Source organism: Phyllostomus hastatus, unplaced genomic scaffold (genome assembly GCF_019186645.2).
Source record: "Phyllostomus hastatus isolate PE091 unplaced genomic scaffold, TTU_PhHast_1.1 phas_scaffold_345, whole genome shotgun sequence".
NCBI classification, from domain to species: domain Eukaryota; kingdom Metazoa; phylum Chordata; class Mammalia; order Chiroptera; family Phyllostomidae; genus Phyllostomus; species Phyllostomus hastatus.
In genome coordinates this window covers 295640-321728 of record NW_025334024.1, presented here as the reverse complement: position 1 = coordinate 321728, position 26089 = coordinate 295640, and the positions used below count along the sequence as shown (strand labels likewise).

Here is a 26089-nt window from a genome sequence, read left to right as displayed (position 1 = left end):
TGGGTTCCAGATCAGCCTCAGTGTTGTTGGTACTTGTCCTGCCCTAGACCATGCACACCTCCCTCCCTGTTCCTTTTCCCCAGTGGGTTATTTTTTTTAAGATTTTATTTATTTATTTTTAGAGAAGGGGAAGGGAGGAAGAAAGAGGGGAAGAGAAACATCAGTGTGTGGTTGCCTCTCGCATGCCCCTTACTGGGGACCTGGCCCATAACCCAAAGACAGAAACATCAATGTGTGGTTGCTGGGAGTCATGGCCTGCAACCCAGGCATGTGCCCTGACTGGGAATCGAACTGGTAACCCTGGTTTGCAGACTGGTGCTCAAACCGTAGAGCCACACCAGCCAGTGCCCCAGTGGGTTATTTTAAAGCAGCCCAAAGTTCTGAATCTTACATATTCTGAATGTATTTCTCTACATTCAGAGAAGTATCATATAACTTAAAAATAAGTTCTTCAGCCCTGATTGATGTGGCTCAGTCATTTTGCAAGGTGAAAGGTCACCTATTTGATTCCTAATCAGGGCACATTCCTGGTTTATGGATTTGGTCCCCACCCAGGGCATGTGCAAGAGGCAACTGGTTGATGTTTCTGTCTCACAAAGATGCTTTTCTCCCTCCCTTCCCCTCTCCCTAAAAATAAGTACATAAAATCTTTTTTAAAAAAAGTTCTTTAGCCCTGGATGGGTATTTCATTTGGTTGGAGTGTTGTCCCATACACCAAAAGGCTACGGGTTTGATTTCTTGTCAGGGCACATACCTAGATTTCAGGTTCGATCCTCAGTCGGTGAGGTTATAGGAGGCAATTGATTGATCTTTCTCTCCCTTTCTCTCTAAAATTAATAGTAAGTTCTTCATAGCAATCTAACTAATACCCAGTGATGCTGAGAGTCCCCAGTTGCTTCATAAATGTGTTTTTGCAGTTGCAGATCTGGGCCATTTATTGGGATAATTTCTGAAAACACTTTTAAATTCTTGTGTGAATCCTCCTATGAAGGCATATCTGTGGTTCCCTGTCTTTGGGCACGTAGGAATTGGAGGCAAAGAAATTGGACTTAGGCCCCTGCTGTCATGGCTCGGTGGATTGAGCTCGGGCTGCGAACCAAAGTGTCGCAGGTTCAATTCCCAGTCAGGGCACATGCCTGGGTTGCAGGCCATGACTCCCAGCAACCGCACATTGATGTTTTTCTCTGTCTTTCTCCCTCCCTTCCCTCTCTAAAAATAAATAAATAAAATCTTTAAAAAAAAAAAGAAAAAAATTGGACTTAGAGAAATCTGGGGCCAGCTTACTCCCTCCCTGCAGGCTCAAGATCAACCATCCCACAAAGAGATTGATTAATGAATGAATGAATGAATGATCGTGTGAGAAACTTGGAGCAGAAAACCCAGGCCCTCAGCCCAAGCATCAGAGGGAAGTGGAATGCCCCAGGTGCCCATAGTGGTCACTCTGGCCCAGGGAAATGCAGTGATGAAGCATGGGAGGGGGGAGGGCCCTTTCTCTCAGGGACCGCTCTATCAGCAGTTCTCTCCGGGGAGGGGGGGAGGGGGGGGCTCTGGGGGAGGTAAAACTGACGAGTTCTTGCTCTTGTGGCGATCTCTCCGGGGCCCTGGCTGGGCAGGTCAGTTGGTCAGAGCTTTGTCCTGATACACCAAGGTTGTGGGTTCAATAAAAGAATCAACCAACGAATGCATGAATGAGTGGAACAAGTCAGTTAGTTCTCTCTTTCCCGTGCTCCTTCTCCCCCACTTCTCCCCCCACTTCCTCTCGCTCTAAAATCAATAAATAAAACAAAAAAAAAAATTCTCATGGAAGGATAAATCCTGGGTTAGTGCTTTTAGTCCTCTGTCATGGACCCTGGCAGGAAGTCTCTCCTGTCCTGTGTCTTGAACCTCATGGGGAAGGCCACAGTGTTGGGGAGCCCCACCATAAAGGCCACTGTCTGTCCCTCAGGAATGGGCACCACCGACCATGTCATCGTCCTGGCATCCACCAACCGAGCTGACATTTTGGACAATGCTCTGCTGAGGCCAGGCCGACTGGACCGACATGTCTTCATCGACCTCCCCACGCTGCAGGTCAGTGTGCCCCAAGACTGCCCTCCTTGATCCAGATGCACATGCTTGTCTGTCCAGACTTCCTTTAACACACTGCTCTTCTTGTGGTTTTGTAGCATATTTTTTTAAACACGTTGTTTTTCCCTTTATCCTTAAGCATCTGGGGTTGAATGGACTGTCTCAGTTGAGTTTTGTAGCATACTCTTTGGAGAGCCTCAGAGTTCTCACTTTGCCCAGAGCAAGGCCTTGGTGCTGCTTAGTTGTGGAGCATGAGCTGTGCAGCTGCCCTGAAAGCAGGTGGAAGGCGGGTGGGAGCCTTGGTGACCTTTCAGCCCCACCAGCTTCCTCCATCTCAGACGTCTGGTTGGATGTTCATCTCTGGGGGGCCAGGCCTTTGTGGTGGCCCCTGCAGGAGCAGGAAGCCAGCGTGCGTTGATAAGGATTACATGTGTGTTTTGGGGTCCTGTAGGGATAGGGACAGGGCTCGGAGGGTGACCTAATGATTGGTTAGTTTGTTACTGTTCCTGGAGGTACATGCATAGGGACACAGGGCTGTGGCTCCTGGCACACCCAGTGCCCATTCTGGGTTCTCTTTTCAAACTGCCACTCCAAGAAGCGATGTGAGGCTCCCCTCTGACAGGGCCTGTGGAGGCGAGAGGCTGTGCATCTTCCTGACTGTGTAGGAAGTGTTTATGTCAGGAGGTGCATGAATCAAAAGTTCCACAAAATAGCCTTGTTATTTTGATGCACTTTATCATCTATTCTGTTTCCTTTTTTTTTTTCTTTTCATTTTGCAATGCTGCTTGCAGCTCTAAATTGGTTTCACAAACTGTGGTTGTGACTGATGATGAAGAAACTCCAGAGAGTACCTCCCAAGTGGCTCCTGTCTGCATGGTGGGCGTGCTGGCCCACACTTATGTCCTCCTCCCCTGTCTTTGGTAGGAAAGGCGGGAGATTTTCGAGCAGCACCTGAAGAGCCTGAAGCTGACCCAGGCTAGCAGCTTTTACTCTCAGCGTCTGGCAGAACTCACGCCGGGATTCAGTGGTACGGGGCCTGATTCTCATTGGTCCTGAGAGTGGAGGGCAAGTGGTTTACACCTCATGCACGAGTGCAGGCCTCTCCCAGGTGCCCTCCGTCCCTCCTCTGGGCAGCATAGCCTGGTTGCGAGTGAGGTTGTGTATGCAGAGCCAGCAGAAGCTGGAAGAGCTGCACAGCACTTTTCCTCCCCAAGTGACGGAGAACCCAACAGTGGTTCTGTTGCCTGCATTCAGAGTGCCCCATGTATGTGTCCCCACTGTGGGCAGTCTTAGAAGTTCCGCCTTTAGGGCTCCGCACACAGGCTCTTCAGTTCTGTCTAGCTCAGATTGTGCAGTTCCGCTGCTCCCGCCAGGGGCTGCCCTGGCCAGACCTTGGCACTGCCTTGTGCATCACTGCCCTCCCTCTCGGTCTTGGGTTTAATTTGTAGACACAGACATCACAAATCAAGGTATTTTGGAAGCATTTTCTCAATCTGTTGAGATTTTGCTTCCCAATAATTGTCAGGTTGGCTCATACTCATAAAATTTCAACAGAAAAGAAAAAGATTTTTTTCTGTATGGTTCTCATTTTAAAGGGTAATCTGCTTGTTTCTTTTGGGTTTTTTAATGTCTTTAGAATATTTTGGATACTAGATGACCTTTAATTTCTCATCCATCAGTACACATATGAACTATTAGGGGGAATAAAACACCAGATGGTACGTGGAAGTGTGCTGATTACAGTTGTGTAGTAAAGCAGTGGGGAAGGCAGACAGACTGAAAGAGGTTGGAGTGAATGTGAAGAAATGGTTCTTCGGGTCCAGCAGGGCCTGAGCACTGGCGCCTGGCCCTCACCATGCCTTCCCTCCTGCACCACTCCCCTACCCCTCTTCATCTGCTCGTGGTCCACTCCTTCCCTTCCCTCCTCAACCCTTGAGGGAACTGAGCCAACACTCTTGCCCTCCCCTGTTTTGTTGGCAGGTGCTGACATCGCCAACATCTGTAATGAGGCTGCCCTGCACGCTGCCCGGGAAGGGCACACATCTGTCCACACGTTTAACTTTGAGTATGCTGTGGAGCGCGTCATTGCGGGTATGAGGCACGGATCCCACAAGTGAACTCGAGGGTGGGGTGGAGGGAGCACATCGGGGTTAGATGTCACACAGTGGACCTTATCAGCAAAGAGGGAACTATGTAAAGTATTTCTATTTTTTATAAATCAGGACTTTACAATGTGACTTACTTTTGCATAGCTTAAAATACTGCAGCTTTGCTTAAGAGCAGACACTCTTCAAATAGAAATATAAAAGAATCTTGCAAACCCAAATGTGAGTGGCACTCAGCCCATTAGCCATCATGTGATGCCCAAGAGCCAACTGCAAATGGACAGGCCAGTGTGCATGTCGTCAGGGGTCTGTACTGCTACTGCCCAAGGACAAGGGGGATGTCTGCTGAGGGCTGTGCTCTGGTCAGCTCTGTCTCTGCTGAAGCTCATGTCCTCTGCTTGGACAGGAGTGGGAGAGGCATTTGGGTAGTGGAGGGCTGGGGTGCCTCTTGGCAGTACTTAACCATTGCTGCTCAATGTGGGGTCCGGGGGCCTCTATGAGAGTAGGACTGAAACTGAGAGAAACATTTGGAACTTCCATACCTCCATGTGGCAACATCCAGACATGAGCAATGCATCTAGTCTCTGAACAGGGTTCAAAGCAAAAGTGTCAGTCAAGACACTGGATGTTTTTTTAAAAAGGGAAACTGGTCCTTCCCACAGGTGTCTGAGAAGCACGTGCCCTCTGTGTGGGCAGTGAGCCCTTTGTCTTAAGCTGTCTCTGCAAGAAGCATGTTCCCATCACCCTCGGTTTAAGTTCAAGTCTAGAACAAATGTCACCAGGTTCCCAGTCTGCGGCTTAGGAAAGAAGCACTCTTGTGTAGACAGAAGGAACTAAAGTCGCTGTTTCTTACTATAAATTTTGTTTTTTTATAAGCCATTTACTTTTACATGGAAATTCATAGCTTATAGTAATATCATCAAAGCAGGAAAGACCAAAGACAGTACTAATAGAATACTAACCCCCACCCCCCCACCCCCCCCACCCCCCCGCCCCATGTATGCAGAGCTTAGAACAAGACAAACTCTCTTTTACTTATTTGGAGTGGTCTGCCTGAGACATCCTGCCAGGAACACATTTGTATTCAGGTAAAGCCTGTCTTATGAGGCTGTGATCTCATATTTTGAGGCTCGTATAATTAGCTCTGGTTGAAATGATTCATCTGCCACAACCAGTGCATTTTAGAAAGAATTTATAACCTTTTGGTAAACGTGGTAGGTGATCCTAGTAGCTTGATATACTAAATACCCTGAACCTAGAGCTTATTCAGGTTGTGTAAAATGGAAATTTGGGGGATGTTTGGCAAATTTGAGATAGTGAATGAAACTTCAGCAGTAATATGAACAGGCGAAACGTAAGGTAAAGTCACCATGACAAGAGGTAGTCGGCTGCTAAGGGTGAAAGAACTGTGGAGTCACAAGGGCTGTGGTTAGCCCTGCAAGTTCTGGGAGAAAAGCCAACAAGAAACCTAGAGTTTGGAGCGGAGCCCTTTTAATCCTGTCAGCTCTTCAGCCCCACCCAGAAAGCCTGCAGGAGCTTTTTTGGATTATTCTACCATTTATAGAAATGTGAACAAACACCAGCCCCCTCCACCACCTCTCCTACCTAATGAGTTTTCCTTCAAATTGGAGTAATAGTGAGGAATAGTTGTGGAAGGGGTCAGCCTGGGGCAGAAACACAGGAGGGGAATGTCCCATGAGGATCTCACTTTAACAACAGTAAAAAACTTGCAAGGTTGAGCGAGGAAGTTTCTTGCATGCTTACACAGGATTATCAGTGGGCCTGAACTCAGAGTCCTGGGTGTTCTTGCTTCCAGGGACGGCCAAAAGGAGTAAGATCCTTTCAAAGGAAGAGCAGAAGGTGGTTGCGTTTCATGAGTCAGGCCATGCTTTGGTTGGCTGGCTGCTGGAGCACACTGAGGCTGTGATGAAGGTAGGGTGTTGGAGGGTGGAAGCCAGGGAGGGTCTAGGGTTTTGGAGAGTGAGCCTGACTGGCCCCTGAACAAAGCTGACTTTGGGAGCGCCGTGTGGTTGTGCTTGGTGAAGACAAAGTACAGCCCAAGGTGGATCTGGGGTCAGGTGGAAGACGACTGCAGGAGCTCTCACCTTGGAAGTAGAGGGCAGGACGAGGTCTTACATCTAAACTGGTGGGGTCCAGTTCTGGGCATGACCATTGGAAAGCCACATGACCATTTGGTGCCCTGCTCCCCATCTACAGTCAGTCTCAGAATGAAGAACTACCAAGCTCTACTGTCAGCTGTAAAATGTGTTGATATGATTGGTAATCTTAAAAAGAAGTGAGCTGAGTCACTTTTTAAAAAACACTACTTTTGTAGATATTTGTGAGTTTGATGAAAATTTATTTGTATCAGATGAAAGTATCATAGACAGCTCCCCAAAATGTGCAGGCTCTTGACCATGAGATCCTTGAATGTTCATTAAGGAAAATATAAGCGTTTGGCATGTGGGTGTCCAGTTTGTAAAGGTAAGGGTATGGGTTATAATTGTGCCCTCCACCAAAGTAAGTAGAGTCACTGGCAGTTGCAAGTGGTTTGGTTCTGCCAGCCGGAAAGGATCTGCATTGCAGTTCCCTAAGACCCAAAACTTGGGAACAATGTAGCAGTTGCCAGCCTGGTATGTTAGTATTTAATGTCTGACAAGCATTGATTGTCTGCTTGTTTGATGATGTCCTGCTGATCAGACCAGTTCCTTTTATGTGTTCATCAGAGGGTTGAGCCTCATATTTTGTGACAGAGATAAGTGGTTGTAGCAGTCACTGAGGTAGGTGATAGGGGCCGGGCCCAGGATGAGGCAGGTGGGGAAGTCATTTAGGGTATGATATTTATGGGACACTAAAAAAATTCAGTAATCAGGATAAATATTTTAATGCAGTATCTCAAAAATATTAATGCAGAAATATCCACATTGAAGTAAATACCACAATTTTAAATTTATTTTTCTCTGAATTTTTGCTTTATTTGATGGCTGAAAGTCATAAACTAGTCACAGTGTATTGAACACAGGTCCACCTACCTGTCACTTCAGTGAAAGCCAAACTCGTGAGGCAGGTGCTGGTGAGCCAGAAAGTGTTTTATTCAAGTGCTAACCACCTGAGGAGATCGAGGACTCATGTCCCAAAGCCCATTTTAACAACTCAGTGCAGGCAGAGGTTTCTGTAAGGAGGGAGAGAGGAAGCAAAACAAAGATTGAGGGCAGAGGAGTGAAGAGTTCTCTATGTGCAGACCACCACCGTTCACTGCGATAAGGCATGTGATGGTCCAGAGTGCATCATCCTGGTTTGGTCATCCTGGCTCCATGATAGAAGGTCAGCAAATCTCCTGGGGCTGTGATGACTGAAGAGGGTCTGAGTCTGTATCTTTCGAAGTTAGTTCCTAGGATTGTTATACAAACATGCTGTTTATCTACAAACTACTTATCAGTCAGAGTCAGCACTTACAGAAACAACTTAAAAAGTTGTTTCTTTTTAAGAGGCAAGGGTGGGTTACAATTCCCCACTGTTACAATAATGAGAAAATGTCCCTCCTGAGGCTGAAGGCTCATGCTTTGGTAGGAAGATGAGGTTCCCATTGCTCTTTGGTGGTTAATTTACAGCCTTTTCAGTTGCAGTTTACTTTAGTGTTAGATTTAAGTTCACCCTCCAATTCTCAGGGCATTGTGAGGCGGTTCTCCTGCTGCCATAGCCCTCAGAACTGGCGCCTGCGGCCCGGGTCTCTCCTTACTGCTCAGGAGCACGCTTTGTCCTGCTGGAGCTGTACCCACACCTGGTGCTGGGCTGTGGGGTGAGGCCAAGGCAAGGATAGTTTTCATATCCTTCATCTAATCGCATGATGGGGGGTCCTTGGTGGTGTTGGTCCCTGCATTTCTTTATTGGTTTACCTAAAGGTCCTGTCTTTGTTGTTCTTTACTTCATATATACCTAGTGATGTGCAAGGAAGACACACCCACCATGTATGAGCTGCTTTCTTTAACGGTGGAATCTTCATATAAAAATGGAGATAGTGCAAATTTGTTTAATGGCTTTGAAACCCTCTAATTAAAGGTCTTTTTCTTTTAATCCTCACCTGAGGAAATTTTTTCATTGCTTTTAGAGAGAGGAAGGGAGAGAGAGAAACATCAATGCAAGAGAGAAGCATCGATCTGTTGCTTCCCATATGTGCCCACAGTGGGGATCTTATGTGCCTGGACTGGGGATCAAACCAACCTGCAGCCTAGGTATATGCCCCAATTAGGAATGGAACCTGAAACCTCTCAGTAGGGATGATGCTCCAACCAACCGAGCCATACCAGCCAGGACTGATTAAAGATCTTACAATGCCCCACCTTCATCTCTAAACCCCATATTCTGCCATGGCTGGTATGGCTTGGTGGGGCATCATCCTGCAAAGTGAAAGGTTGCCGTTTCAATTCCCAGTTAGGGTGCATGCCTGGGTTGTGGGTTTGGTCCCCAGTGCGGGCAAGTGCAAGAGGCAACCAATTGATGTTTCCCTCTCACATTTATGTTTCTCTCTCACATTTATGTTTCTCTCTGTCTCTTTCTCCCTCCTTTCCCCTCTCTCTAGAATCAATAAAAGAAAATAAATAAATAAACCCCACATCCTGCCTGCTAACTTCGGCCATCTGACATTCTGCAGGTCTCCATCGCCCCTCGGACAAATGCTGCACTGGGCTTTGCTCAGATGCTCCCAAGAGACCAGCACCTTTTCACCAAGGAGCAGCTCTTTGAGCGGATGTGCATGGCCCTGGGTGGCCGTGTATCGGAGACCATCTCCTTCAACAAGGTCACTTCTGGTGAGGAGCTGGCCCTGGAGGGTCTGGAGTTCTCACAGTGCTTTCGCATCCATTATCCCTCTGCTAGGGGGGTGAGAGGGGATCTGATGGGGGATTTGAATAGTAGGATGCAAATATACCTTGAATTTCATTAAGTGTTTTTAAAAGATAAGCTATGGTCAAAGGAGATTTGAAACTAAGCAAGACTTATTAAATAATGGTTACAAAGACATTTACATACATGTATTATAGACTATAAGTGCATTTAATTGGTTAATTATTGGTAATTTAAGCACCTTCACTGTTCTCAAGCTGCTGTTTCACTGTGATGTCCAGAGAGCAGGCGGAAAATGCTCCCTGCCTGAACCCTGACATTGAGATTCAGTGTTGATAAGTGTGCTCCATGCACACCTGGATTTGTGCTGGAGACTAACTGTTGGTGAAGTGAATGCAAATATGCACCCTGAGTATTTATTTTTTTATTTTTATTAAATTTTTTAATTGATTTTAGAGAAATGAATATCGATTTTTATTGTTCTACTTATTTATGCATCCATTGGTTGATTCTTGTATGTGCCCTGATCAGGATCGAACCTGCAATCTTGGCATACCCGGATGATGCTCTAACCAACTGAACTACCTGGCCAGGGCCAGAGTAATTTTTTAAACAGAGCAGCATTTTAAAAAGTTTCGAGACTCTCTCTTTTAAAGAACAGTAACAGGATACAGTTGTTCTCTGGGGACGCTGCATCTGCTTTGAGGCCCAGGTGTGTGCCAGTGGGTTCCCCAAGGTGTCCTGACTCTGCACCCTCAGCAAAGAAACCTTTTCTCGGCCCCGTGCTCCAGGGGCACAGGACGACCTGAGGAAGGTCACTCGTATCGCCTATTCCATGGTGAAGCAGTTTGGGATGGCACCGAGCATTGGGCCCATCTCTTTTCCTGAGGCTCAGGAGGGCCTTATGGGTGTTGGACGGCGCCCCTTCAGCCAGGGCCTCCAGGAGATGATGGATCACGTGAGTGCCCAGCCCCTGCAGCTGCACCTTGTATGGGACTCTGCTCTGTCCCGCCTCACAGTGGTGGTAGGGGGCAAATCTCTATTCAGAGGAGCCTCCCACTGTGCTTAGCCCTGTGAGCGGTCATATTGTGGTTGTTCCTATTGGCTTCTGTCGCTCTGACCTGCTGAGTGTGCAGTCTTGAATGAGGCCTTGTGAGGCTCCTGATGAAACCGTAGGTGCACGAGCGTGTGAAGCAGCTGCAGGTCCCGGAGGACCGACACAGGGTCCCTGGCTTCCAGGAGCCAGTGGGGCATCTGTGGGTGTGAATGGCCGCTGGTGGGCAGGCATCCGGAGCTAGGGCGTTCCCAGGCGTGGGTGGGGGCGGGAAACTGTTGGCAGCAGAGCTCTCCTGGTCATTGTGAAAGACAAAAGGCTGTGTTTCTGAACCTGCCTTTTTCTGGTGTGATTTGGTGTCAGAGCCAGCCTGTAGACGACACTGTGAGTAGTGGTCAGCAGTGCTCATTACAGATCTCTCCTTCATTTGCAGGAAGCTCGACTGCTGGTAGCCAAGGCCTACAGGCACACAGAGAAGGTGCTGCAGGACAATCTGGACAAGCTGCAGGCGGTGAGTCCTGGTGCTTTCTGACCTCTGGTGTCCCGCCTGTCTCTCCAGAATGTGGGGATGCTGACTGTCACCACGCTGCTCGGGCATAGTTGGTCACTCTTTCCTGGACTAGTTCTGATGAACACAGAACTTTAGGAAATGCCATATCCAGTATGTGTTCACCCAACTCAACTGAAATGTAATAATTCCCATTTTTTAGTATTTTATTATAAACATGTCAAGTCAGTTCCTTTAAAGTAGACAGAAGAACGTAGTAAACCCTCATGTGTCCATTACTCAGCATCAGCAGTTATTAATGTCTGGTCAGTGTTGTGTAATCTTTTTCTAACTCAAACGTCTCCTGAAAAGTTTAAGATAAATTTTAAAGTTTAGGATAGTTTTAGATTTACAGAAAAGTTGCAAATATAGTAGAGAGTTCCTTTATACCTCACACCCAGTTATCTCTATTGTTAACATCTTCCATTAGTATGTTGCATTTCTCACCACCCAGTGAACCAATGTTGATGTATTATTATTAACTCAGTTTCCTTGGCTTTTCCCTAATGTCCTTTTCCTGTTCCCTGCCTGCTTACATTTATCTATAATGTCTCCCTAGGCTCCTGTCGGCTGGGGCAGCCCCTCACTTTTCTGTTGTCGGCAGGCAGCCTGCCATGGCAGTGTTTGGAGGGTGGGCCTGTGGTTCTCACGGTAAGACTAGGTGTTGGCTTGGGGTCGCCTCTTGGCCCCAGAGTTGAAGCAACTGTGTCTCTAGTTCAGGTGGGCAGCCTTCAACGGATGGGCTGCTGTTTGATTAATGTGCGGCTTTGCCATCTTGGGAATTGTGCGTGTCGGGTCCTCCGAGTGTTGCTGCAGACCAGCAGCACTAGCCTCCCTGGAGTTGTGAGCAGTGTAGAATGTCAGGCCTCCCTGACCCGCAGAGCCATAAACTGCCATTAACAAGGTCCTTGGTGTCAAATGTGTGCACTGTTGCTACCACTGGACAGGACTCAGGCTCCCTGTGGTGGGCTGAGGATGTCACACCATCAGTGGGGTATAGTGCTTAGCAATATATTAGAGCAGTCACACAGAGGAAGTGGTCACCCCAATTTGGGGGTGACAAAAATCAGTCTGAGTGGCTGTGGCAGCATTCCTTGTAATAGGGACTGAGCAGCAGGAAGCCCACAGGGTTCATTTATCACGTATTCCACCACCACATCTAGAGAAGCAAGGCCCCCTTCCCAAACTGTGAGGTTCCCCCAGCTCACACCTCAGCGCCAGCATTCCTCTCCCCAGACTCCATTGAGGATATTCTGCATCTCAGCCTCCCACCTCCATACATACACACCTTGTTTGGTAAAAGACATTGAAGTAGTCCCATATAAGCAAGCAGAGATTTGGAAGGGAAGCAGAAAATTAATGAAGCTGCAGCTGGGAAATCATCTCCAAGGTTGAAACAGGGAGTGATTCTTTGCTTAAGCTGCCTGTGTGCGCTGCTTCCCTGGGAAAGTGGTCTGTCTGGGGGCATCCTGCTCACAGATCCCCTTCCTGGGAGGCTGAGGGGCCCCTCCTTCTCAGTGCTCTGCTCTCAAAAGCCTCTTGTCTGTGTCCTTGGCCTCTGGGGTTCACACACTGTCCTTTGTTCCTCCTAGCTGGCAAATGCACTGCTGGAAAAGGAAGTGATAAACTACGATGACATCGAGGCCCTCATCGGCCCACCTCCTCACGGGCCCAAGAAGATGATTGCACCTCTGAGGTGGAGTGACGCTGAGGAGAAGCAAGATGCTGGAGAGGAGGAGGAGCCTCAGCATCCCCCGCTGCGAGGCGAGGAGCCATCTTAGCCCAAATAGCTGGACCCTGGAAGTGAACTCTTAGCTGTCCCTCAAGTTCCTTTTCACCTGAGGCTTGTACCTCCTCATAGCCCTCACTGGGCCCTGCTGAAGGATTTCGGAGATCTGTTGGTTTCTCTACCTGTGATTAGTAAAGACTTTGCAGAGAACAGTTTAGTTTTGCTTTTTGTAGATCGCTTTCCTCCACGGGGAGGGGTGTCAGTACTTGTTATAGGTGTGTGCGTGGAGTTCCCAGGTTTTTGACACTTGTTTCGTGGGTGCTGGGTGGATCTAGGGGCAGCTCAGCACTCAAGCTCATGACAGAGCTTGTGCAGGGGCTTAGCCCAGCTCCTGTGACTTCGTTAGTATGCTAACAGGATCCTCTTTGAAAGTGCACTGAGTCAATGTCCTTGTCCTCAGTCCTCAACTGGGTTACAGAATAGGGGGCAGGCTGTAGAGGATTAAAACACTGCCACCTACTGCCATGTGGATGGATGCGTACAAGAACCTCTCCTCACTGGTCTAGTGACGCCACTTGGGGGATAGCTGAGGACTGTTGATACTTCACAGTGGAGAATCCAACTTTGTACCATGTGTCCAGCTCTAACCTAGAGGGGCTGTTAGGTTTCTTCTGGATCACGGGATTATGTGTGTGCAGGTTATAATTTCAGCAATTGGAGAACCCCTTTTGTAGAAATCTGGGCCTAGGATATCCTGTCACTGCAAGACAGGCAAGTCCACTCAGCTCCCATCTCCTTGGGTGCATGCAACATGCACTTAGGTACTCCTGCCAGCTGCTCTCATCACTTCTGCCACCCTGTGTGGTGGCATTTGGAGCCATGGCTTATGGATACTTCCTGACAAAGTGGTGGTTCTGTTCCTGCTTCCTCACTCAGTGCCAAGAAAACGACCAAGTACAGTTACACACCTGAGGGTGGGCAGCTCTGAGAGCATGACTTTTTGAGGACACTTTTACCTTTGCCCCAGTTCCTCAATTCATTTCCAAAGATCTGCATACAGTGAGAATTCTTGCTGGTGTCTTGGCCTGCATGTGGTATCCTTTATCCTGTAATGGTGGATATAGTCAAGCTCATTCCTTCTTTTATACATTAAAATGGCCCATGTCTGTTCATCCTTTGGAAAATCATTTGCTGAGCATCAGAAGATGCTTAGCCAGGAAGAGGATGTAAATACATGAAAGGGCTGCCTTGCTATAGTGGGGGAAGTTGTAGCTGGCTTCCCAGCACTTGCTGGTGTGAGTGAACTCAGGGCTCCTCAGCCACTGGGGGGTTGCTATGTGCTCTGATTGATAGTTGTTTGCTGACTTTGACTCTGATTGGTCAGATTAAGTCACCTTCCTGTCATGAAACATGGCATTTGAGAAGTGCCAGGAATTACACCTCCTGTATCTCATGTGTGGGTGATGCTTACACCTCCTTTAAAGTGGATTCTCAAGATGAAGAGGCTTCAGCAACAGCACATGGTCCCTGGAGCAGCCAGATGAAACCCGGCAACCTGTGTGCTTGATGCTGGGACCAAAACCCTGACCTTCTGCCTGCCACCTGGCAGAGCCGGTACATCAGGGCCTGATTACAGCTTCTGGAACTGTCTTTTGTCTAAGTTAGGCATGTGAAATCTCATTGAGATAAACACGTTCTTTAAATAAATGTGTATATTTAACACAAGCAGAGAGAGCCTAAGAAAATCATTAAATAAAAAAATTAAGTTGTAGTTCTTGAGTCAATACAAATTGTTCTTCCACACTCACAAATAAATGTGATTTTTTTTTTTGCTTTTTAAATTTCTTTATTGAGGTATAATTGAAATACACTTGTTACAGGTGTACAATGTAATGATTTGTATTTTTATATATTGCAAAATGATACTATCTAACAGTCACCATCACACAGTTAAAGAATCTTCTGTGATGTTAACTTTTAAGACTCTTAGCCACTTTCAAACAAAACATTTATAATCATGATGTATTTCCAGTTGTCTTTCACTGATGTGTTTCTCATATTACAGGAACCTTTGAGTTAGCCTCTGATTTATGTTTAGGCCATGATTTTGGAAAGTTTAGGACTGGATGGTGAAGAAACAGTATGTTATCCTGTTCTTGTTATTAGGCTAACTGCTTTGCCTAATTTAATCATTGGCCCAAATTTATGTGACAAAATTAACATGTTAAGTTTTGCAAAGTGCTATAGGGACGTGACTCCCCGCCACCCCCTAAAAAAACCCTATCAAATCACTTTTCTGTTATGATAATAATTTAAAAGATCAGGACTGTGTCTGAAAGGGTTCCAGAAGCTATTGTTGACTGTCTTTGATTCCTTTGAGGCTGACCCTCAAAGCACCAGATGGAGACCAGTCAGTGCACATGCGCAATGAGCAGGCAGTCACGAGTAACCGGGGTTTGGTCTTGCAAGGAAATTCTGGGTGTGCTGAGTATACTCCCACACGTCCAAGGGCACATCCAGGAATCTTGGGCCCCCTTAGTTAGGCTCTGCTTCCAGGGGCATTAGCACTTTCATGTTTATACCTGGGACAAAAGCCCTTGAGTTGTGGCTGTGGAGTTTTTGTACCAAGGGATGGGCTGTCCCTATAACTAAAGATTTTTAAACCCCTTGAGGCAGCCAAGACTTTGTATAGAAGGACTCTTGCATGACAGTTCATAACAGTTCTCTTGTTTAACCTTTCCCAGTGGGAAAGTTGGCATGTTTTCAGCAGGATTTCCCTATCAGAACTTTTTTGGGCTATTTTGCATGCTTTTCAAAGCAGGTTAAGTATGGAGTATTCAAGCATGAAAAACTGGATTCTGTGTCTGGCTTGGTTATGTGCAGAAGAATAAAGTCCTCAAATGATAACTTCACCCTATTATACCACTGAGTATGTCCTGAAGTGTTTCCAATTTCAGACCTCTAACCCCCACCCTGTTACCCAGGAGAGCTTCTGAACCATGAGCAGCAGGAGCTCAGGTGGAGGTGAGGGTTAGGGCAGGAGGAGTTGAAGGACTGTCCAGAAAGAGGAATCAGGAATGGGGGGACAGGAAGGTCAGAATGGAAAGCAAGATATCTTACTTAGTCCATGGTGCGGTGGTCTGAGAAATTGAGAAAACTAGGGCTGCTTTTGCCCTTAGTTTCGTAACTGAACACGCGTCTATTAAATGGGCACAGGGTTTGAACTTCCCATATAGGCCCAGTGCATTTGTTTGAAAAGACTGTGTGTGCCTCATGTGTTACACATGTTCTGTCTTCTTGGTCATAACCTGATATTTCTAACACCCAAGGACATCCCAAGAGGAAAGAAAACTTTATCAGGAACCTCTTTACTCGGTGCAAGGCAGAGGCCTCCACGTTTCTCATTTTGTGTCATGAAATCCTTTTTTTTTTTTTTTAAGATTTTTATTTTCAGAGAAGAGGGCAAAAGGGAGAGAAACACTGATCTGTTGCCTCTGGCACGCCTCCAATCGGATACCTGGCCCACAACCCAGATGCATTTCCTGACCAGGAACCCAGGTCAGGCCGGTCAGAGTTGTCACGAAATTCTTAAATGTTAAGTTTTGCTAGGAGGAAGTTTGGTGATTGGGGGTGAGGGTGGGAAAGAGGCTTACCGGGATGTAAAGGATTACAAATAGCAGTGCGGTGTTAGAGAGTTCCCAGGTTTGTCCTAGAGAAGAGGAGACTCAAAAGGCACAGGTTACAGATGTATGTCCGGCTACCTAATTTTTTTTTATGATGTTCTCCGTGAGGGAGGCAGTACGTAAAGTGGTGGCAAGCGGGACATGCGCAGTCGGCCCGGTGGATTTTTAGTGCCACCAACTTACTACCGGCTGTTCTACCTCAGAGAAGTTACCCGATCCCTCCGCCGAGCAGAAGCAGTAGTACGATTCCACGGGAAGTACTGGCTGGCCCGCTTACAGCAACCGCTGTGTTAGTTTTGTCTAAAGGATTCACAAAATGTACCAAATGGATGAGAGGGACAAAAGACTGGGACACGGAGAACGAGGCTTTAGGTGCTAGGAAAACGTACCGACTCCCGTAACGTGTATAAGCTTGGAAGTCCAGGCGCTGCCAGGATCTCGCCGAACCCACCCCTCCCGGTCCTCTTCCGGTGGGTTACCTTCCGCGTCCAACCGGTGGCCGCAAGGGCGCCTGGAAGTGAGCTTACATCACTTCCGTGATACCCGGCTCTGATTGGTTACAACGCCTTAGCGTTTTGATTGGCCGGGCCCATTACCATCCCGAAGTGCTTTGCGGCACAACTCTCTTTCCGGTGGTGGTTCGCCTTCGGGGAAGTTGGGTATGTGTAATCTTGGTTCTGGTGGAGACCATCGGGTGCCATCGGGCTCCATCCGCCGCCATCGGCGCAAGGCCACGCCACAGACGGCACGGGGCCATTGCCTGGTACTGTGGGCACGCCGTCCGGCCGGAGTTCGGGCCCTGACTCGCTTTCCTCCCTAGGCCCGTAGGCAGCAGCCATGGCGCCCAGCCGAAATGGCATGATTCTAAAGCCCCACTTCCACAAGGACTGGCAGCGGCGCGTTGCCACGTGGTTTAACCAGCCGGCGCGGAAGATCCGCAGGTGAGGGGGTATGTGGAGCATGCAGCCAAGTAACTAGTGTCCGGAATCTCTGTATCCTGTGCTTGAGCCCTCTGACCATATAACCGTAAGGGCCTTGTAGTTCCACGTTAGAGTCGAGTTTGTAATGGTGTGGTTGGGGGCGAGCGGGTGGCGACGTTGTCTGCGGTCTCCGCGTCCCCGCTGTGGTACAGGATAGAGGACACCCCGTTACGGGAGGGAAATCGGCCTTGGGGTGCGGTAACTGTCTCCTGCCCTCTCTGCTTAGACGCAAGGCCCGGCAAGCGAAAGCACGCCGTATCGCCCCGCGTCCAGCGTCCGGACCTATCCGGCCCATAGTGAGATGCCCCACGGTGAGGTACCACACCAAAGTGCGAGCCGGCAGGGGCTTCAGCTTGGAGGAGCTAAAGGTGAGTATCCACAAACCCCCCGTGTCAAACACGTATACGTTTTGCCTCCTGGCCTCAGTCAAATGATGACATTCTCCGGAATCGCTGTACTGCCTTGATGAAAGTACGCTTGAACCCTTTTCCATCTGACGACTGAGCGCTTCCATTAGGGTATGGAAATTCGAGGCTCCTTGGGGTTTCATTGTGCCTTTCTCCACCGGCAGGCCGCGGGCATCCACAAAAAGGTGGCCCGGACCATTGGCATTTCAGTGGATCCCAGGAGGCGGAACAAGTCCACCGAGTCCCTGCAGGCCAACGTGCAGCGGCTGAAGGAATACCGCTCCAAGCTCATCCTCTTCCCCAGGAAGCCCTCGGCCCCCAAGAAGGGAGACAGCTCTGTGAGTAGAGCGCCGCGGGCTCCCGGGGTCGGGGGTGGGATCGGGCATGGGGACACTTGGTTCAGGTCCCGGCGGCGTCTGCCCCTGGGTCCAGCTAGAGCCGAAAGGGAAACATTTGCCTGTGGCTGTTTTATCTTCCAAAACTTGGCCTTCACATCTGGGTGGTAGAGAATCGCCAATGAGAAGAAAGAACCTAAGAATTCCTAAGTTAGTCTGTCAGAACTGCCAAGATTCACTTTTGTACTTCTCAACACATTCTTAGGTTTTGTGGTGATAGTGAAAGCTTTTTGACTTGGAGGCAGCTTTTTTCCATTGGAAGTGTTTTGCACTCTAAAATGCTTTATGTACAACACAAGTTTTTTCGAGAAAAACGTTTCAGAGCAGAGTTCACAGTGTCTGTCTATGCGGGCTTCCTGGGATTTGGGTTGAGGGGGTAGCTTTATGTTCCACTTGACATTTTGCTCTGTCTGCATCTCTGGGTTAGACATAGGTGCTCTTCTGCATGTGTTTATGAGCTAGATAGAACAGAAGTCCCGTGACATGCCGGTACTTGGCACATGGTGATCCAGTGAGAGGTGTGGGGTTGGCTTAGAGGATTGTAAGCTTGGAGCCCTTAGGTAAATGAGCTGAGCCCACTTGACTCTCCCTTCTCATTAACAGGAAAAAGACCTCAAGTTGGCCACCCAACTGACAGGACCAGTCATGCCCATACGGAATGTGAGTGGGGGTGTTGAGATGGTGCCCAAGTGAATATTTCCAGAGCGGGGATTGGCTGGAGGGTGTGAGGGGTGGCAAGAATATCCTGCATTCTTAATAGATGGACTCCTTGAAGGAGGAACTTACTCTCGCTTTTGAGAAAGCTTTGGGGACCCACATTTTTCAGCCTCCTTCTATTGGGTTGTTTTCCCTTCCTTGCTGTTTGGAAAGCTCAGGGCATCAAGTAACTGGGCCCTTGAGGTTTCTCTGGGAGAGAGGGGGTGGGACCTACCCTTCCTTTGTTAGGCACTGCCATGTGTCTGTCCAAGCACAGCACCCCCACCCATCTTTCATCCCTAATCCAGAGGATGTTTTTTCTTTGGCAGCCTCTGTTTAGCCTTTCAGCATTACTTGAATCCCCCAGAGCCTCTCCAGATTCTGCTGACATTTGGGCCCTGGGCCTTGTCACAGGCCTCACTGCAGGCGAGGGCTTGACTCCTTGTGCTCCTTCCAGGTCTACAAGAAGGAGAAAGCCAGGGTCATCACAGAGGAGGAGAAGAACTTCAAGGCCTTTGCCAGTCTTCGCATGGCCCGCGCCAATGCTCGGCTCTTTGGCATCCGAGCAAAAAGAGCCAAGGAAGCTGCAGAACAGGATGTCGAAAAGAAAAAATAAAGCGCTCTTGGCAACTTGTGATAAATCTAGTCTCCACGTGACATTTTTCTATATAAAAAAATGGGTGTGGGGCTTGTTTTCCCTGAGAGGACCTTGGGGGCTGGGCAGGAGGTGAGGGTGTTCTTGCAAAGTAGCCCAGAGACTGGATCTCATCCTACTTGCTGTTTTTTACCACTACTGCTTGATTAGTTGATTGAGTGATTGAATTGTTTTCTGTGGCAAGATTACAAAACCCAATTTTTAACTTGAGCTGCCTTTTTTTTTTAAAAGCTAGCTTAGTTCCTACTTACTCAGCCCTCAACCTTTCTTTGATCCTTACCCAGACTCTACCTGGGCTTGTCTGCACTCTTGCTGCGCCAAGTAGCAGCAGCAAACTCGCAGGGCTTGCGTGCTTTGGTGCTGCAGGTCATCCTCATTGGCCCTGAAGAGGCAGCTAGGAGATTACACTACTGGACCCAGACGGAGGCTGGATGGAGCCTAGCCAAGTGGGTCCCCTTGTGGGCAGAGACTGTGTTTCCTGTTTACCTGCTGGCAGTGTGATGCCCAAATTTGTTTGAAACCAGTCTGGTTTCTCTACAAGTGAGATGTTCCATTGTCCCTGGTCACAGCAGGGCTTGGAGACTATTGTGTCCTTAACGTGTTTTCTTGCATCTTCCAGGTGCAGGTCCTTATAAGTCACAGCTGATGTGCATTCCTGTACCTGACAGCCACAGGATAATTTGGGGGGCTGTTGAAAGGTTTTAACATCTAAAAGTAACAGTTTATAAGGTGCCTATTTCTGTGAAAATAGTATCCTACATGAAGGTCAGCTGAGGTGGAGGTGTGGGAGTTTGAGCATAAAGCAGTGTCCCTGACAATATCTGAAAGGGATGGCCTGGTGGCACCTGTACTATTTGCTTTGTACTTGGGGGCCTGGTGAGGAGTTAGAGTAACCAGTGGCTCTGCCTTTCGGCCAGAGTCATGGCTGTGGTCTTCACAGGCTGGAAGCACAGGCCTCCAGGTGGGTGTGCACGGCAACATCCCCCACTGCACGGGCACTGAGTCACCTGGGTGGGTGAGGGGGAAAAACACCTTTCTCCGCTTAGGTAATGGCTTCCACCTTCAGTCACCTGTGCACACCTGTCCCCCTTGCAGAGCTGTGCCACCAGCTAGTTGCTACCAGAATGTAGGGTCTTCAGGCCTAGTGAGTGCAGTGCCAATGAACAAGTACATGTGCTCAGGAAAGGACTTGGGTTTGGGACTCATGCTTCTAGGACCCTGTTACATGGCTCATTGTCTCCAATTGTGTGTCTTCTGGCCTGGCCCAGGAGTGGTGGCAGCATTACAGCAGCATGCTGGAAAAGCTGCTTCTCTGGGCCCTCTCCCTCCCGTTATATCAGAGGTGGCAAACACAAGGCCCGCGGGCCGAATTGGGCCCTCCACCTTGTTTTATCTGGCCCGGCACCTTGTTTCTACCCAGCGGCAGCGTTGAGCTACTTGCTCATGGTTAAGGAGTAGTTACATTTGTACAGTCCTCAAATTACATTCAGCCCTTTGAAGGCAACTTCAAGGTGAAAATGAGGTTGACACCCTTGTTTTATACCCTATTTAGTAAGCAGGGTGAGCCCTCCCACCAGGAAATAGGTCTGATCCTGTATTCAGAGGAGCTTTGAAAAGTGCTAGGGCCCCAGCTTGATCTCCCAAATCTGCTTGATCCACTAAAATCCCTGACCTGATGGCTGAAGGGCTACTATCCCCTACAGTCTGGGAATGCTCTTGGTGGTGGTTTCACAGATTTTTATGTCAACCAGGACTGGTGCAGTTTCCTTTAGGGGAGCCTGATACAGGAAGTGATGTGGACCAGGTAGATCTGGTCCCACCAGGAAGGAGTGGGGCTGAAGAGCACTCCTGAAGGCAGAGCTGGAGGCTTGGAGGGTGGGTGGTGGTGACCAGCCCCAATCCCCAAATTCATGCTGGGTCGCTAAGCAAATGAAGTCTGTGGGTTGTGACCAAGACCTTGCAGCTGGGGAACAACAAGAACAAGCTCACTCTTGGTTTCTGTGAGGGGGCAGGGGCCTTCCTTCCCCAGCACTGCCTGCGTGTGTGACAGCACTGCCAGTATGGGGTCCTTTTTGCACTGGGCATCCCCTGGCACTGGAGTAGCAGGATTCAAGGATGGTCAGGGATTTCCCTTTGAGCCTGGTCAGAAATGTGAAGAGGAGGAGAGACCAATCCCGATCTGGTGATGTACCTAATGGAAGGCAGAGGCCCCCTGCAGGCCTTGAGGGAGTCACAAAACAATAAGAACACAAATGACTTTGGCTCTCACCTCCAGGAACTGAATTCTGTCATCAACCAGGACCTCCAATGTGATGGCTTCTGAGCAGAGAATCCAGAATGCATGCCAGGAGCCTGCTGCTGTTTTAGCTGTGACATTTGTGGTAACGTGTAGTGTAGAAAACTACCCCAAGTACCCACACTGATTCCTCATCCCTATCTACAGCTGGGTAGTCTTCCTTCAGCCGGTGTGCTCTTTATCCAGCCATCTCTGCTAGGCACCTTTGGCTGGGGTCTGACTCGTATTAAAAGGATTATATACCACAAACAAGTGAGATTTATTCCTGGAATACAAGGAAGTTTCAACACATGAAAATTAATTGACACATCACAGTAAGAATGAAGGGGAAAGAACCACATCATCATCTCAATTGATAAAAAAAGCATTTGACAAAATTTAACACTTTTTCATGATAAAAACACTCAATAAACTAGGAATAGAAGTAACTGCCTCCAAATAATAAAGAGTCAGGGAAAACAGAGTCTTCCTAATAGTTGGGAAGCTGATTTGGTACTCCAGACCAGAGGTGGTGGTGCCTTGGCCCAGGCGGACAGCCAGGCATGTGGTGGGACGTGGTCAGGTTCCAGATGCATTTTGGAGGTAGAAGTAGTGGGATTTGTTGATCTACTGAATCTGGGGACTAGGCAAGAGAAGAGTCAAAGACGACTGTAGGGGTTTTGGCCTATGTGAGTACATAGATGATGGTGCCATTAACTAAGGGCTCCTGGAACACTGGCCCCAGAGGTGGATGAAGTTGGGCAGGGTGGAGGCTTGTTCTGGGATGTGTACTGAGTACCTGCAACAGTTTGGCCAGACTTGCTGAGGAGTGGCAGGGTGGGCTTGCACGTGACAGGGCAGGGTAAGATTCAATCATAATTTTTTCAGCTTTATTGAAGTATAATGGACAAACCAAATTATAAGATATCTAAAAAATAAATAAAGTAAAATAAAATTCATATGGAGAGCCTGGCAAGGTAGCTAAGTTAGTTAGAGCATCATCCTAATATACCCAGGTTCCCAGGTCAGGGCACATAAAAGAATCAACCAATGAATGCATAAATATATGGAACACAAATAGATTTTTCTCTCTAAAAAATCAATAAATAAATTTTTTAAAAAATGAAATTCATATGGACTCTCAAGGGATCCTGAATAGCAAAACAACCTTGAAAAAGAACAAAGTTGGAAGTCTCACATTTCATGATTTCAAAATGTACTACAAAGCTACATACAGTATTCAACATAGTTTATGGTACTGGCATAAAGACAGACATATAGAACAATGGAATATGGAGAGCACAGAAATGAAATTTCACATATATGGTTAAAATGATTTTTGACAAAGGTGCCAAGGCTCTTCAATGGAGGAAAGGGCAGGGTTTTCAATAAATAGTGCTGGGGAAACTGGATACCCACATGCAAAAACAAAAGACAAAAAAGATTGGACCCTTACCTTACACCATCTACAAAAAAAAACACTCAAAAAAGATCAAAGACCTGAACATAGAGCTAAAACTGTAAGGCTTCTAGAAGGAAATATAGGGGAAAAGCTTTATGACACCGGACTTGGCAATGATTTCTTAGATATGACACCAAAAGCACAGGCAAAAAAAAGACAAGTTGGTGTTTATCAAGATTAAAGATTTTATTTATTTATTTTTAGAGAGAGGGGAAGGGAAGGAGAAAGAGAGGGAGAGGAAACATCAATGTATGGTTGCCTCTCACGTGGCCCCTACCGGGGACCTGGCCCACAACCCAGGCCTGTGCCCTGACTGGGAATCAAACTGGCATCCCTTAGATTTGCAGGCCAGTGCTCAATCCACTCAGCCACACCAGCCAGGGCAAAATTAAAAACTTTTGAGCATCAAAAGGCACTATCAACAGAATTAAAAAGTAACCCATCAAATGAGAGAAAATATTTAAATTTAAAAAATTTTTATTGATTTGAGAGACAAAATCATCAGTTTGTTATTCCACCTATTTATGCATTCCTGGGTTGCTTCTTTGTGTGTGTGTGTACTTTAAAAAAAAAAATCCTCATCCGAGGATATATTTGTTGATTTTAGAGAGAGAGGAATGGGAAGAGAGGTATATTGATGTGTGACAGAGACATCAACAGGTCATCTCCCTTATGAGCCAGGACCAGGGGATTGAACTTGGATTGAACTTGCAGCCCAAGAACGGAGCTACCTGATCAGGGGTGGCAAACACACAGTATAATATACACATGACGTAGAGCTGCACACCTGAAACCTATATAATTATATTAACCAATGTTTCCCCAATAATTCAATAAAAAAATTTAAAAAGAGACACCATCCAAACTTAATGAAATAAGAAACAGGTATAACTATATTACTTGAAGGTATAACAATAACCAACTTGAGAACTAAAAATACTAATGTATTTTAGGAAACTAAGAAGGAAGGGAAGCAGGGGTTTTAGAAATGTGTTAAATCTTTATTCATCATAGGAGGTCACTTACAAAATGTCTAAATTATGCAAATTAAGAAATAACAGTCCTGCTCAGGTAGCTCAGTTGGTTAGAGCATTACCCTGATACACCAAGGTTGCAGATTGGAGCCCTGGCTGGGCATATGCAGGAATCAATCAATGATGCATACACAAGTAGAATAGCAAATCGATGTTTCTTTCTCTCTCCCTCTTCCTTTCTCTCTCTCAAAAAAAAAAAAAAAAGGAAAAAGAGAAACAACATAGGTATATTATTTAAATATATAGCCTCTTAACTCATTTCCTGATTGTGCCTTTGCCTTCTTCCTTCCTCTCATAGTTTACAGTCTAGCCTCATTGGCTCTCTTGTAGTTCCTTAAACATGTCAGGCATGCTCCTACTTCAGGGTCCTTGTATTTTTGTTCCCTCTGCCTAGAATATGCTTCCCTAAGATATCTTTGTGATTTTCTTATTCTCTTCCTTCTGGTCTTTATTCAAAACTCATCATCTCAGTGAAGATTTCCCTGGCACACCATTCCCTATTCCCACTACCTGCTTTATTTTTTTCCTCTGTAGCACTTCACTTATCACCATATAATCTATAGGCTGTCTTTTATTTATTTACATATTTATTCAAAATTTCACCAGCATTGTGTAAGTAATGACAAGCAGTGACATTTGCCTATTTTAATTTAAAAAAATTTTTTTAGTGTTTAGTTATAGTTGTCCCCATTTCTCTCATTGCTCTCTCCTTCCCTGCTCAGCCCCCATGTTTTTACTCACCTCTATATATACTGGTACAGAGAATAGTTATTTGGCATCTAGGAGGCAGGCACTGGATAAATAGTTGTTAAAAGAATACTTCAAGATAATACTAGAGGGACAACCAAAGAGCAAGCTAGAGGGGAGGTTTTTACTTTTGGGGAACTGAGACTGGGGTGGTTAAGACTGGGCCAGGAATAGCTGTCTTTTCCCATATATGATTGGCTTAAAAAAACTCAAATATTCTGTCAAAGTTTAAACAAATTATTACTACCTCAAAACAGAAAAATGTTTTCGAACTTATGATGGAGGAAAAATGTGAACCCTGAAAACACTACCTATGGGATGCAACTAAAACTGTACTCACAAGTAAATGAATTCCTTAAATGTTTTCATTATTCAACAGGAATAAATAAAAAGAAACAAATAGAACATCCATCTGAAGGAACCAAAAGAAAATAACAATGAAGATATAAAGAGAGATAGAAATAAACATAAAACCAGGAAGGAATCAATTATGAATGAATAGTGATAAATTTGGGTTCTTTGGGGAAAAAAACAGTGAAATATTAAAATGTATAGAAAGCATAATCAAGAGAAACAAGGAGCCCTGGCCATTGTGGCTCTGTAGGTTGGGCGTTGTCCTGCAAAACGAAAGGTTGCTGGTTTTTCCCAGTCCAGGCACATGACTGGGTTGTAGGTTCAGTCCTGGTTAGGGAGCATACGACAGGCAGCCGATCGATGTTTCTCTCTCACATTGACGTTTCTCTCCCTTTCTCCCTCCCTTCCCTTCTCTCTAAAAATAAATAAATATTTTTTAAAAAAGAAAAGAAAAATAAAGAAACAATAGCCCAAATAAATCAAGTCAACAATCAAACCAACATTCCCTAAAAAGGATCTAACCACACATACAAGTGTGATAGCGTTTCTAAAATGTGAAACCTGATGGAAATGAATGATTCTCTAGAAATTAAAGTTATCTTGAGAAGAAACAAGAAAACCTGACCAGGTTGATGACCCTAGATGAAAATTAAAAGCTGTCAGAGAATATATTCAAAAGAGAGGTCCAGTCCAGATGGGTTTTTGGAGAGTTCTTTCATTGCTGTCACTAAATAGTTACATAAATACATAAAAAATTTATCATGGTTTTGTGACATATTTTTTAAACCTTTAAATGTTTGATCCACTGGGAGAGTATCCAATTTAAGGAATGACATGAAAATACCTGTTTGCTGATTCTGTTTTCACATGATTCTGGTTTCCTCACTTCCTTGCCAGTGTCACTCAGGCACCAGCCCATTGACGGCTGACATTTATGAGTGGAAGTCATGTGAGCCAGCCCATAACCCATTTCACAAACGGTCTACAAGGGTCTCGACTGTGACACACTGAAATGGAATTCAAGACTTTGGACTCCCATTTTAACTCTTTCCACACT

At 46.6% G+C, this 26089-nt stretch overlaps 2 protein-coding genes, 1 non-coding gene and 1 pseudogene across 3 annotated transcripts in view; all 4 read left to right on the top strand.

The window, feature by feature from the left end:
* Positions 1–12554, top strand: part of SPG7 (SPG7 matrix AAA peptidase subunit, paraplegin) — a 38849-nt gene extending 26295 nt beyond the window's left edge. The window contains exons 10-17 of the mRNA XM_045818518.1: positions 1946–2070; positions 2992–3094; positions 4048–4158; positions 5989–6104; positions 8824–8980; positions 9806–9972; positions 10502–10579; positions 12208–12554. Coding sequence (XP_045674474.1) covers positions 1946–2070; positions 2992–3094; positions 4048–4158; positions 5989–6104; positions 8824–8980; positions 9806–9972; positions 10502–10579; positions 12208–12396 — 1046 coding nt within the window. The 3' untranslated portion in view covers positions 12397–12554. The remainder of the gene's footprint in view (positions 1–1945; positions 2071–2991; positions 3095–4047; positions 4159–5988; positions 6105–8823; positions 8981–9805; positions 9973–10501; positions 10580–12207) is intronic.
* LOC123806234 lies at positions 979–1053 on the top strand (annotated as a pseudogene).
* A 4092-nt stretch (positions 12555–16646) lies between the features above and the next one.
* On the top strand, positions 16647–19146 carry RPL13 (ribosomal protein L13). Its single transcript, XM_045818740.1, has 6 exons — positions 16647–16686; positions 16848–16968; positions 17234–17375; positions 17579–17752; positions 18413–18469; positions 18963–19146. The coding sequence occupies exons 2-6, from the start codon at positions 16865–16867 to the stop codon at positions 19119–19121; spliced, it is 636 nt and encodes a 211-aa protein (XP_045674696.1). The 5' UTR covers positions 16647–16686; positions 16848–16864; the 3' UTR covers positions 19122–19146.
* On the top strand, positions 17439–17522 carry LOC123806224. Its single transcript, XR_006783457.1, has one exon. It is a non-coding gene; the product is annotated as a small nucleolar RNA MBII-202 (small nucleolar RNA).
* Positions 19147–26089: the final 6943 nt, after the last annotated feature.